The sequence below is a fragment of the Martes martes genome (genome assembly GCF_963455335.1).
Source record: "Martes martes genome assembly, chromosome: 13".
Classification (NCBI taxonomy): Eukaryota; Metazoa; Chordata; class Mammalia; order Carnivora; family Mustelidae; genus Martes; species Martes martes.
In genome coordinates, this window is record NC_137901.1 from 14,122,556 (window position 1) to 14,136,809 (window position 14,254).

At 34.7% G+C, this 14,254-nt stretch overlaps 1 protein-coding gene across 5 annotated transcripts in view; it reads right to left on the reverse strand.

Annotated features, from left to right (window-relative positions):
- Positions 1-418: 418 nt before the first annotated feature.
- Positions 419-14,254, reverse strand: part of RELCH (RAB11 binding and LisH domain, coiled-coil and HEAT repeat containing) — a 118,124-nt gene continuing 104,288 nt past the window's right edge. For 3 of the 5 annotated variants that reach the window (XR_013967824.1, XM_080821046.1, XM_080821045.1), the window contains 2 exons: positions 11,995-12,065; positions 419-785 (listed from right to left, as the gene is read on the reverse strand). Coding sequence is in view for 4 of the 5 variants with exons in the window: in XM_080821046.1 (XP_080677172.1) it covers positions 689-785; positions 11,995-12,065 (168 nt within the window). In the remaining variant the exon portion in view is untranslated. Of the gene's footprint in view, positions 786-6,260; positions 6,519-11,994; positions 12,066-14,254 lie in introns of those variants that run through there. The other 2 variants (XM_080821044.1, XM_080821043.1) reach the window with 1 other exon arrangement.

Genomic DNA, 14,254 nt, shown 5'->3' on the forward strand with positions numbered 1-14,254 from the left:
TGTGCACATACTGCTCTTTTTTCTCTTATGTGAAAACATGTTTAAAGCCTATTCTTCCTGGTTTTCAGGTAAAATGTTACCTCACAGATGTCTTCAAAGCAAACCATAAAGATAATCCCCCTAACTAAAGTACATCTTCCTCAGCCCTACTTTCTCAACCTGTTTGTTTCCTTGTCCAGCTGTTAAGCTCTGTCTTGTCAGTCTCGTTCATGCTTAGCACAAAACAGGTCCTCCACAGGTGTATGCTGAATGGTGAATGACTTTACAATCTTTAAAAAGGGATGGCTTCTCTACACTGACAGATCACTTGGAAGACTTGGTGAGGTTTGTTGGTAAGAGGTGCTGCGTGGAGAGCCAGATATGAGTATAAACTCTGCAGAGCTTTTTAGACCATACACACATGGCACAATTCTTTTTTGCACTTTTATTTATTCCATATATTCTACCTTGGATATAAATAAGGACATTATGAGGAACAAAGTCAAATATTTTGCTGAGGCCAAAATATGCACAAGACTACACAATCCTCCTGATCAACAACATGTAATAGCTCTATGAAAAGGACTGTAGGTTAGTTTGGCATGTAGGCTCAGTAAATTCATCCTGTTCTGGGGGTCTCATCCTTTTAATCTAATTGGCAAACTTGCACGGAATTGGTATCAAGCTCACAATTCATTAATTCATTCAGTTAATGTTGAGTACTTATCATACACCAGGCATTCTTCAAATACCGGAGACATATTGGTTGAAAAGGATAGACAACATTCTCTCTCATGGAGCTGAGTCTAGTGAAAGAGACAGACAATAAAAAACAAGAAAATGAGTACTGAGAAGAATAATTATGAAAGAAAAAAACAGGGAGATCTTAGGGAATTATAGGGGTTACTTTGGACTGAGTAGTCAGAAAAGGCCAACCTGAAGAGGCTTTATATAGATTTAGAATGGTAGTCCATATTTTGTCTTATCTTTTGGCTTCTCATTTTTTAAAATCAGGAGATTTATCCATTTCTAGTCTGTCGCCTCTCCATGATTTTCTTGAGGGTTACTACACTACAACACCGTGCCTTCAGTAGTATGACAGAACAAAATGGTCTCCAAATTTGGTATGTAGCATTTACCTCCTAAGATGTGAAAACTTTTGTAACGTTTTCAAGAAACCAGGTTGACTTTTAAAATCAATGGTCAACGGTTAACTGAAGAGTTTCCTTCTCTTAGATAACACTAGGAACCAATTATTTTCAAGAAATGGCAGTTCTTATTTTTCTTCCCTTAGTATGAAAAGTTCAGTTATAAGGAACTTCAAATAAAATACCAAAGAAAGCTGTAAATTACTATAAGAATCAAATATATACTAAAAGACACGAGTGAAGTTGCAAAGGGTAAATAAAATATTTTATAAAATCTAAATAATGTAATAAAAATTAATTTATTGGACTAATTTACTTATTAGGCTTTTGAAAAAAATTAATTTCAAGTTTTGGTAAGCAAAAAGTACAATTACCTTACCAGTCTTCACTAGGTTGGAAACTCTGGGAATGGTTAAAGTAGGCAAAAGTAACAATCAAAAGTGGTTTCTGCCTTCTACTGTAATTTTAGGTAAATGATGCATGTCATGGTAACCTATACACTTACTAGAAAGCAGAAGTATGGGGGAGGAGGTTATACAGTTACCCATGCTTTAGTTATTCAGGGGCTTATTTTAAATCCAATTTGAACCTTCCTGATACTAAGTGCTAACATACTTTCAGGTTTACTATTGTGTAATTTTCATTAAGTCCTGTAAGGAATAGAGAGCATGTTATTATTTCCATGCTTTTTGATTCTAAGACAAAAAAGAACTTGCTAGAAAGGAAACGATATTTATAAAATTCATATAAAAATGAAATTAGGAAATGATTTACATTATGAAAAGCATTCACCTTAGGTTCAATACTTAATACATGACAGGGAGATTTATGAATAGAGGAAGCTAAAAATTTAAAGAATTGTCATTTATCAGAAATGTAGATAAAGCATCTATAAAACTATAGTCAATGAGAAATCATTAGATTTACTTAGCAATGTATATGTTACATAAGATACTTATAACATTCTCAGCTTCATTGAAAATGCATATCCTAAAAATATCTAAGGTTGGAAATGCCAACAATTTAAAAAGAGGTTGTTTTTCCAGTAATAATAGTTCTTAAAAATTTTATTTTTAAATTTATTTTATTTATTTTAAGAGTTTATTCATTTGAGAGAGAGACAAAGAGAGAGCACAAGCAGGGGGGAGGCAGAGGCAGAAGGAGAAACAGACTCCCTGCTGAGCTGGGAGTTGGACATGGGGCTTGATCCCAGAACCTGGAGATCATGACCTGAGCCAAAGTCAGAAGCTTAACCATCTGAGCCACCTAGGTGCCCCTAAAAATTTTGAAAAGTAGACTGTCAACAAATGATAACCCTAAATAACAATCACTGATGAAAAATTTAATATCTATTACATATAACACAAAATGCCGGCTTAAAGACAACATAAATTTTACTACACTGAAATCCCTCAAGAAATCTATTAATGCAATGATCTAACTGAAATAAATATAATGGATTAGTCTTTAATGTATTAAAAGGATATTAAAATAGTAATATACTTTTCTTTCTTTCTTTCTTTTTTTAAAAAGGATTTTATTTATTTATTTGACAGAGATACAGCGAGAGAGGGAACACAAGCAGGGTAAGTGGGAGAGGGAGAAACAGGCTTCCTGACAAGGAGGGAGCCCGATGTGGGGCTCGATCCCACGACCCTGGGATCATGACCTGAGCCCAAGGCAGACGCTTAACAACTGAGCCACCCAGGCACCCCAATAATATACTTTTCTATATAGATATGCTTTGGACAGAATTTTACAGCTATTACTGAAGACTCTTAAGGAAAGTAAATAATTTACAACTGTCACCACCCTGAACCGAAGGAAATATTTATATACTATCAAAATTATTTATATACTATCACTTAAATATATATATTTATATATTACATATAATATACATATACTATATATAGTATAGTTATATATTATCGCTTATATTGTGTTGAGTTCGCATTATCTATCATGTACTTTATGATTGGTGTGGTCTTACAGTGAACAGGAATTTTTAAAGATTTTTCTTAAACATGCAAACAAAGTAAACTATAAAGAAAGCAAAGTTTCCTGTGCTTAGTTCTGATGGGAAAATCTGAAAGACTGCTGTGCCACTCAGAGATTGTGACTGGAGTGCAAATTCTAGACAAAATGCATGCAGAACATCCATTTGTAGTGTGAAAATAGCCTAAAATACAATTATTTTGCCAAGATGCAGAAATCTACCGGATACATTATTTTTTATTACTAGCAAACACCTTTAATCTATTATTTTTTAAACATACTGAAATAAAATAGTAATGAAAACAAGCTTACTGTAAAGTTACATGAGAACTTTCGAACACATATCTATTCATATGAAAAGCTAAATTTATTTCATAGTTTGCTTATAAAAGAGTTAACATCCAAGACAAAGTTGGAATTTTGTGACCTAGCCAATCTGGAGAATTTCTGGAATTAGAATTGCTAATTACAAAACTCTTCAAACATACATTCTTTATACAAAAATAGTTAAGGAATTGGTAACTAGCACAAAATGTTCACTGTAGTTAGCTCTCACAGTTCAAAGATCAACAAGGTGATGTCTGGAGATAGTTCTGTCCTTAAAGTTCAAATAATGGTCTAAAATAGGTTATTTTAAAAATTGGGATCATGACAAGACAAATCAATACATAGCCATTTCATCTCCCCAAACTTTATCAGAGACTATTTATTTGAACCAGTATTTCTTTCCTGTTAAAAAAGGAATTTGATAGCAACTTGAATCGAGACTCTATTAAAATTATTTGCAATTTCATTCAGGCTGCAAGTCTGTTTGGTGTTTAGCAAAGTAATCTTTCAAAAGGGGTGACTGGTGCAAACAAATGAAGTCAAGGACATCCACATATAAAGTTAGATACTGCTATCATTCAAGCATAGTTCTTGGAGTAATTCAGCAAAATTGCTAGCTATGGCATTTCTGGGTTTCTGAAAATTTTTAATTTCTGGCTTGCTTTAGAAACACAGGCATAATTTCAAATTAGCTTTAAATCAAGTTTACTTTGCAAACTTAGTTTTTTGTTAAGTCAAATATTTAAATCTGTACTGTTTTTATTTCTGTGTAAAAAGAGTGAGTATGGGAATTTTATGGCCTGTTTTGGAAGAACTCAGTTTCAGTGATTAGTGTGATTAGTCTATCTGGTCTTTAAAGAATCATAGTTTGCCTTAAAAATCATTGTGAAAATAAACATGAAGTCTTACTGACATTAAGATACTTAACAGCATAATAAGGGAGACTCCCTTGAAATATACTGTGTATCTTACTAGATGTTGCCTTTTAAAGAAAACACTAGCATTTAGACAAATGGATTCACAAACTGATAAAAATTATCACAATAAAAATATTTATATTCATACATTTGGTAACGAATATATTTATTTTACTGTATTTCAAAGCAAATGAGAGCCATAACAGTTCCTTTAAACTGTCTCTGAAATATATTCATTTTAGAGCAACAATCTTTTTTTAGTAAAAGTAAATTAAATAGGTAATTTATATAAATTATATTCCTTAAATAACATAGTACATTTTAATGAATACATTCTTTCTCATTTCCTTTTGCTTGGATACAGAATATATAGTGCTTCAAAATGAAAATAAATACACATAGCCAGAAACAAAACAAAAACAAATATGCAAAAACATTTTATTTATAATAGATCAACATTTTTGACATGAAAGGTAGCCACTTTCAATTTCTCAGGAATGCCTAGAATCCAACAGTTTCTGAAAGACTAATTTTAACAATTGTGTCACTACAGGTAAAAGAAATAATTTCAGAATGAACTTTTTAAATGGCTTTGTTTATGGCAACTCATTTTATAAGCTTGACTGTGTGGTAAGCTAGTTTTTCCAGAAGTGAATGTAATCCAACTATGTTCCAAGTGTATTAAAACAGTTTATACAACAAACACGAGAATCACCTATATGCATCAACTGTGCTCAAACAAGAATTCTCTTTACCAAAATATTCATTTTTCAAAAAGGCCTCACATTACCCCCTCAAACCAATCATCCCCTTCTATGTCCAGTCCCACTCTTTTCTACTTCAAGTTGCATTACTGCAGAGACAACTGTCCAATTCCAGTGGAGCTGTACACTGACTTAAGACTCTATGTAATATATATCAAACACAAGAATAGTCACTGACTGTAAGGGACAAGGTGTTAACTAACCAACAGTAATTTAGCTAATGTCAGTTTTAGTTTAGAGGGAAAAAAGCAGCCCCCAAAATGTCCTTAACTTTTCGGTACTTCTTTGTAACACACAGAATGAAAAGATAATCTCTGAAATCAAAATCATTAGAAAATATTTTAAATAAAATATTTTATATAAGTAAGTGTTAAATTTCAAATTCAAACCATATTTTCCTGTGTACTTAAATTTGGGAAAGAATTTCACAATTATTAGCTCTTCTTACCTACATTTACTTTTGAGTATTTAAATCTACTATATATCAGTTTGCAAAATTCACCTTGGTTACTACCCACCGTGTTTATGTGCTGTCTTCCCTCAGGTAAGTCCATTATATGCATGTAAGTGCTGGGAGGTTTGAATAGCACTTAAAGAATATTCATGAGAGCTCTGAAATGTGGAAGGTTTCATTATAATCTACTTACTGTAGGATCTGTAACTCAAATTCATCACAGCATTATAAAATACTGTGTGAATGGAATGCACACAATTCCTACAGACACAAAAACTGAAGTCCCAAAGGCACAGAGTAATGCTGGTGGCTCTTTCTAGTCAGTTAAGAAACAATAAAAAGTCTGCATTATTCTTTCATAATTTAAATACTTAAGTAATCTCCACTTTTATTACTTTATAACAATGACTTCAAATTTACATTATTTTAAGTACCATTGTAATAGCTTAGTGTATAATACAGATATTTGCTAATATCCCATCCAAAAATTAAAAAAAAAAACCAACTCTTCACTATATATATATATATATATATATATATATGTAAAAAAAAAATTATTCTGAAAGACAAGAACATAGAAGAGGGACTTGGTACAGACTATAAACCCAGTTTTCTATCACCACAGTTATAACTCCAAAATTAACAGATATACAGCAATAATCAAAAGCAGTGCAAATATCTTTGGAGGTTAGGATAAAATTATAATGCAAGAACATAAAACAAGGAAATAAAAAAGGCAAGTACTTCAAGTACAAGGAACCAGTCTGCTTGAGTCCATCTTAGTGTTTACTGGGGGCTTCCTTCCTGCTTTTACTTCTTTCTCTGAAACACATTGGCCAACATGGCACCTGATGTTGTCAACTGGCCCATTTTGTTCAAAAACTTGGTCTTTGTATCTTCACTCACTAAGCTTGCAGCAATTGACATTGAGCTAGGAAAGAAATTTTAAAATTCAAGTAAAGCAATTAAAAAACTAGAATATCCATTTTTTCATTTCTTCAGTAGTAATAATGTTAATAAATACATTCTGAGCTGGTATCACAAAGGGGAAGCTAGTATTTACAGACAGGAGGTTTTATAGACCATACTAGGTTAGGAGCTTCACGTTCATTGTTTATATTAAAGGAAATAGTATGGTGTAGTGGTTAGAAGCCAGTCTGCAGTGAGACTGAATCTTGGCTCTGTCATTTGGCAGCTTTGTGACCCTGGGCAAGTTATTTGATCTCATCTGTAAAGTAATTCTCATCTGTAAAATGGAGATAAGTCTATTACCTACCTCATAGGTCTATTAAGAATTATACATGTGTACATAGTGCTTATTAGTAGTGCCAGGCACGTAAAAACATGCTGTAACTATTAGTAGTTACTCTTCTTCTCATCACCATCACTTCGCTTAATTCTTATAGCAACCCTGGAAGATAGATATTATCCCTATTTTCACAAATGAGTATATTAAATCATAGTGAGGTTTTATAAACTGTTCTGATAACAATCCTATGACATATTACTTTTGGGAGGACAGGGCACAATGTCCTCAACTGCCACTTGCATTTAGTTTCAATCAACGATTTCAAATCCATTTCTTCTTTCTTTTTGAACAACCTTCTGTGTAGGGAGTAAACACATCTAAACAACTACTAAAGATTGCTAATTTATCATAATACCAAATAGAACATTGATCAAGTGCAATTTTTCAGTGATCCAACAATAAACCCAGTTTGCTGGCCTGTAGCTTTGGCCAACATGCTTTAGATTATTCTGATTCAATTTCTTCAACTGAAAAATATGGATTGCGATTACTGCTACAATCTGTATTTGCAGATTGCATTTGCAGGACCAAAGGAGAGAATATGTTTGACCATGTCAAGGGCAGTGAATGGCGAGGTGCAGGAGCCCGGGACCTGTCCAGTGAAACTACAGATGAAGTATAATGCTGCCATCAAGTGCTTCTGGTTTTCTTAGTCCTTAAAGGTGTGCGCTGTGAATTACTAAGTTAAATACCAGACCACGACTCCCATCTTGAAAATCTCTTCTTCCCACAGCTCTTCTGCCAGTACACCAACCTGGACTCTCCTTTGTGTCTACTTGTCTCCTGCTGCATTCTCTTCCCACAAAGTAATCCTCCATAAGTTTTGGTATTCAGCACCTGGTTCTTCAATTACAAAACTTACTACTGAAACTTGCTCTTGAAGTTTCAAGTATCATCTCCATAAGGAGTTTGGAAAAAGTGTCCTGTTACTGTTGTTTGTTAGATAAGCTAACATGAAGCTTTTTTCCCTCCTAACTTTAGAAATGATCCACCGTTTTTTATTTCCTTATTTGTTAGTGGTTTTAACATTTTCCTTTCCTCCCAACAGTGAATATAATGGCTCCCTGTCTTCTATTTAAAACACATCACCAGGAGTGCCTGGCTGGCTCAGTCAGAAGAGCATGTGACTCTTGGTCTTGGGGTCATGAGTTGGAGCACCACACTGGGTGTAGAGATTAAATAAATTAAACTTAAAAAAAATAATAAAACCAATCATCAAATCCTCTGATTTTATTCTATGAAACATCTATCATTAATTTTTATTTCCACTGACAATACCTTCCAACTGAATTATTCCAAGTCTTAGATCTGGTCTTCTTGCATGATCAGATTAACTTCTGAAATAATCACTTTTTCATATCCTATCCCTTCTCACAAATCTTCAACGGTTACTTACTACCTACAAGATAAATTGTGCTTGGCATTCAAGAAACACAGCAACCTATTCGTGTGTGTGTGTGTGTGTGTTTAACCAACAATTAACACTCAATTTCTAGATCCCCCTGCGTCAAGCCTGCTGAGTTTGTGTTCAAAACATTTTTTTAAAAAAAGTTGTTTTTTTTTTAAGATTTTATTTATTTATTTGACAGAGAGAGAGAGAACACACATAGGCAGAGCAGCAGGCAGAGAGAGAGGGGGAAGCAGGCTCCCTGCTGAGCAGAGAGCCCAATGTGGGGCTCGATCCCACATTGATCCCTGAGATCATGACCTGAGCCGAAGTCAGAAGGCTTATTAACCCACTGAGCCACCCAAGCACCCCTGTGTTCAAAACATTTTTAACTTATCTCTTCCTTTCTATCTGGTGTCTAAACAATCTTTAAATCCCAGTTCAAGTCCTAGATTTTCTCTAACGCCTTTCCTTAATGTACCAAGTTTACAGTTTTGTTTTCTTTCTGTAGAACAAAACTGTAAGCTGAAAGGTAAGTATGATTTTAGTTTGCATTGAGAAAAATAGGATTCATGGGTCAGATAATACTTGAGTATTATCAAGTTGGTTTTTTTTTAAGATTTTATTTATTTATTTGACAGAGAGAGACACAGGAAGAGAGGGAACACAAGCAGGGGGCGTGGGAGAGCGAGAAGCAGGCTTCCCGCTGAGCAGGAAGTCTGATGCAGGACTCCATCCTAGGACCCTGGGATCATGACCTGAACTGAAGGCAACCGCTTAACGACTGAGCCACCCCGGCGCCCCGAGTATTATCAAGTTTTAATGATAGTCTAACCAGAGGGCAACAAAGATGTTAAAGCATCTGGGACGTTCAGTCTGGAGAAGAGTAGATTCAGAAGACTTAACAGATACCAATGTTACATGTAAAAAATTAGATATAAATAAATATCTGCATAGCTGCATATATTTGTATAGCTCTACTAATATACATCACAGTCACCTGGAGAAGTACTGAAAATACAGATGCCTTGTCCTAACCTCAGTTATTCTGATTCTTTCCACACGGTATAAAGGATGCAGGCATCTACTTTACACAAAACTTTCCAACAGAGAACCATTACATTACAGCATTTTTTTCTGAAGAGAAAGTTTACATTTTTATCAGTTTTCCAAAGGGGTCTGTAACAACCCCCCATCTCTCTGCCAGATGATGAAACCTATTTTAGAGAGGAAACATAATAGGAAGGGAGACTAACTCAGGATAAGAGTAATCTGTAAAAAACAGAGTTGTTAAAAAAGAAATGGGCTGCCTTGTAAGGTAATATTGTCTCTTTCCTGCAAGTTTTCAAGAAAATCTCAGATCTTTCTTTTGCAACTCATATCAAACCAGTTGCCGTTTCTTATTCTGTGTCTGCAGAACCTCTTACACCTGACTAATCTTCAGAACTATTTATATCCTAGAATGTTTCTCTTTCCCTCCATACCATTTGATTTTGCAAATTAATGTCAAAAGGACTTGGGAAGTCAATTGGAGAAGCCTTACAATGGCCAAAGATGGGATCATTTGGGCATCAAAAGATACTAAGTGCAATACACTGAATTATATCAGCTATTTGAAAATACATGAGTTTATGATACTTGAGCAAAAAAAGTACCTAACTAGTCACCATCAGAAGATGAATCAATTCATTATTTTAGAAAACTGGTAGGTAAAGATAAAGAACTGAACATTTACCTTGCCTTTACTATAAAAAAACTGTATCACTGGGTAATTGTAGTACATATGGGGGAAGGTTTCTTCCCTGAAGTATTCTAGCTCACAAATGAAGAAGGAATGACAGAATTAGAGTAATGTACTTAGTAATAGCTAACCAATTAGTAGAGCCAGGTACTGATCATTAACAGATGCTAATACCACTGAAAAAAAGAAAGAAGTAGACACTGTCTCCCTCATGATAAAAACACACCTCCTCCTATGAAGCAGTCTTGCAAAATAAAGAAACATGCACTGAATACGATGAAGCCTCTAGATCTAGACCCAACCACCAAATTTATTTAGGAAATACAGAGGAACATGTTAGAACAAGAGGGAAATGCAATCGGCCAAATTCAGACTGTGGGGACCTCTACAGAACAAAGACTCAATTTCTTCAATAAGTACATGAAGAAAAAAATGAGCTAGAAGGGGAACCTATTGATTAAAAGAGACTGAAGAGACATGTCAATTAATTGCAATGAATGGAACTCTGGATCCTGACTCAAAGAAACAGACTGTAAAGAAAAAAAACCAACAAATTGCTAATGACATTTATAAAACAATAAAAAATTTGAACACAGGCCAGATAGTTGATAATATTAAGAAGTAGTTATTTTGGTTTTAATGACATTATGTTTATGTTTTAAAGAATAGCATTGGTCTTTCGGAAATGCATACCGGAATATAGGAGGGGGATGGATGAAATAAAATTGACCATGAGTTGATAACTACTGAAGCTGAGTGATGAGTACATGGGAATTCACTACATTATTTATTCTGTGCTTATTTGAAATTATCTAAAACTTAAAAAAAAATACAGAAGATTTGAATAACATGGGAAAATATGATTATAAAAATAAACTGTTTTTAAAGGACGTTCATACAACTGAAGCAATCTTGGGAAGTTATGAAGGTATTTTTCTCTTTCTTAATTCCTGCATGCTAATTAATGAAATTTCATTTAGAATACATTTCACATATACTTCTTCTTAATTTTGTCCCCAAACTTTTTACATTTTCAACTGATAAGGCACCAGATAATCTTAGCCCTAAATATATGACAAATGAACAGAAGCATTTGCTTTGGCATTAATTTTATGGATTATGTGTTCAGAATTGAAGTCTATCGAAGTACTTTTACTGTTTTAACTCTCCATGGCTACAACGGCAGGAAAGTTCCTCTCATCCCAGGAGGCTCAAGAAAGGTTTCTGACACACAGTAAGAAGTAAAAAGCTGTATGTGTACGTGTGTGTGGAAGAAGTTGGGGGTGTGGAGAGGTTTAAGTGTGTGTCTGGGTACCTAGCCTGATAGGATGACACACTTATTCCTAGTAGTCACCTTTATAAAGGAAAAACCTTTGAGCTTTTTATGCCTAACAGAGTCCATTTAAGATTAACTGCTCAAGGTTACATCAATAAGAGGTAAGAGTACACAGTCTATCTGTAAATTACTTCCTCTCCTGAATGCCCACCTTTACTCTTCGACATCTATGCTTATATTTTAACTTCAGTGAATCTTTGAATTCAAGTTAGTTTGGTTAGGAGCATGTGAATAGAACATTCACAAGTTTACAATCCTTTACGCAGTGAATCAAGTTACACCTTATAATTCTTGTCATAAATTTCTAAGAAACTATTTTGACCAGTGATTCCCAAATCGGGCTACCTATCCCATTGTCTTCAGCTTTTAAACATACAGATCTCTAGGCTGAATCAGACTGTTGAGAGGATGGCACAGAGCACGGGGTAGAGATGTAAATTTTAAATTCCCCAGATGATTCTGATACATGGTTTATAAACTAGCATTTGATAACCACTGATTTAAATAATTTTTTTACCTTCCAAATAAGCGACTAACGAGTAACACAAAATAAAACACCACACGCATCTATAGAAAATTTAGACAGAGAAATTAAGGTTAATATGAAGTCTTAAAAAGAAAATTAATGTCTTACCCTTGAGGCTCTTGGACAGTCTTGTTCTCTACTTTTTGTTCACATTCTTTTATCATGGAACTTAAAATGACCTGATTTAAAAAAAATGAATTTAGTTAAATACTATTATTTAATCTAAACTTTTTAATTTAATTTTTAATATTACCACAAACTAGTGTTAATTAAAAATGTCAACTTTTAGCAGTCACTTTGTTAAAGAAATTCACATTAGATTGCTACATTACGTGCAGAAATAGTTTTAAAAGACCTCAGTCAGGGGTGTCTGGGAGGCTCAGTGGGTTAAGCCTCTGCCTTTGGTTCATTTATGATCTCAGGGTCCCACATCGGGCTCTCTGCTCCGCAGGGAGCCTGCTTCCCCCTCTTTCTGCCTGCCTCTTTACTTATGATCTCTCTCTCTCTAATAAATAAATAAAATCTTTTAAAAAAAGGACATCAATCCTATAACCTAGTAACTGATTTTGATTTTCACTAACCTTCCTAACTCTGACTTCAATTCTCCCTTAGTTTTTCCTACCATCTAATGGTAAAAATAAAATTTGTGTACATTTATACATTTAACATATATATATATTCCATGATCACACACATTTTTCCCAGTAAAAGCTGCTTTGCTTTCTCCACGTTGCGAATAGTAAGATGCTCTATTTTAATGTCAAAAGCAGGGACCAGGTATAGGTCTGTGGTTACTAAAGTGTAATTGGGAATACAATGGGCATCTAAGAGTTAACATCATTTTTTCAGGGAGATTGAGTGAGTGATGAAAGGGTGGAGGGATCTAAGCTGCTCCTCCAAGCTGGTGACCACACCAGAAACTGAATGTCTTCCTGAATATTCCTGGCCCATGTTCGGGCATGGAGGTCACTAAACAACAAATATTTACTGTCACCTACTATGTGCCAGGCACTTTTTTAGATACAAAGAATGCACGAACAAACAGAGAGCATTCCCACCTTATGGAGAGCTTTTTCTTGACAATAAATATAAAAAATAGGTAAGTTATGTAGTATATTAGGAGGTGACAGGGCTTTGGAAAGAGCATTGAATAAAATATAGGGTACTAGGAGGTCAAGGTGAAGAACGTTACAATTTACATGGAGGTATCCCAAGCAGTCTTCATGGAAATGACATTTAAGGAAAAGCCTGAAGGAGATGAAGGAACAAGTGTTTTAGACACCAGGAAAAGGCTGAGCAAAGGCTCCATCTAGGTGAGAGTATGCCTATCACATTCTAGGTAGGAAAGGAGGCCAGACTGGTGGGTCCAGAGTGAGCAAAGGAGAGGGTAGAAGATGAGGTCTGAGATGTGAAGGAGGAGGAAGCCAGATCTTAGATTGCCTTGCAGATTATAGTAAGGACTTTGGTTACTAAATGAGACTTTTGTCATATGCATGTTAGATCTAGATTAATCCTTTTTGAATCTTATCTGATTTTCCATTCTCTCATCTCACAGATTATAGATTTTGTTTGTTTAGCTAGCTTTTGCTTTACTGTGTTTGGGGGGCTTTTTTTTGTACTTTTTCTTCTGCTCCCTGAATTGTTTCTGTTTCCTCCAGAACCTCTTTCTTGCATGCATGTTTTTCATCTCTGTCTCTGAAGTTAGAGGGTTTTCCTCAAATGGTTGGTGATCCTGGGATGTCCACTAAAGACCGGGGCACGAAAGTGCTGATTACAATTTTTTCCATGCATGAGTAACTTCACTTTAAGGTAAAATGGGCACAAACAAACTTTCTGTCTATCTTCTTCCCCTGTGGGTATAATCCCAACTGACAGCATTTTTGGACCCAAGAAGGGGAACGGTAACAAAGTTTCCCATCATTATGCCTTCACTTAATTTCCCCCTTCTCATTATAGCACTCATTCCTGTTCTTAGCTACATGTGATAACCCAAGTTTAGAAAGTAAAGCTCCAGAATTCTACCAAAGTCGGAAAGGGAATCTGGGAGTCTGATCCTTTGAACAACTTTTAACCACTCCTACTTTCAGTCCAATCTACCCTAATAGAGTGGTGAAATATGGCTTATAATATCATTTCTTCTATCCTACAGGCTTAGCCTTCATCTTGGATGCAAAAATTCTCAACAAAATGCTAGCAAACCAAGTTTAGCTTCATATAAAAGGAATTATGCACCATAACTAAGTGGGATTTATTGTAAGAATACAAAGGTTGATTTAATGTCCAAGAATCCATTAATGTAAAACAATGAATCAAGAGATTAAAAGAAACAACCATGCAATCTTCTCAACTAAGGAAGAAAAAAACATCT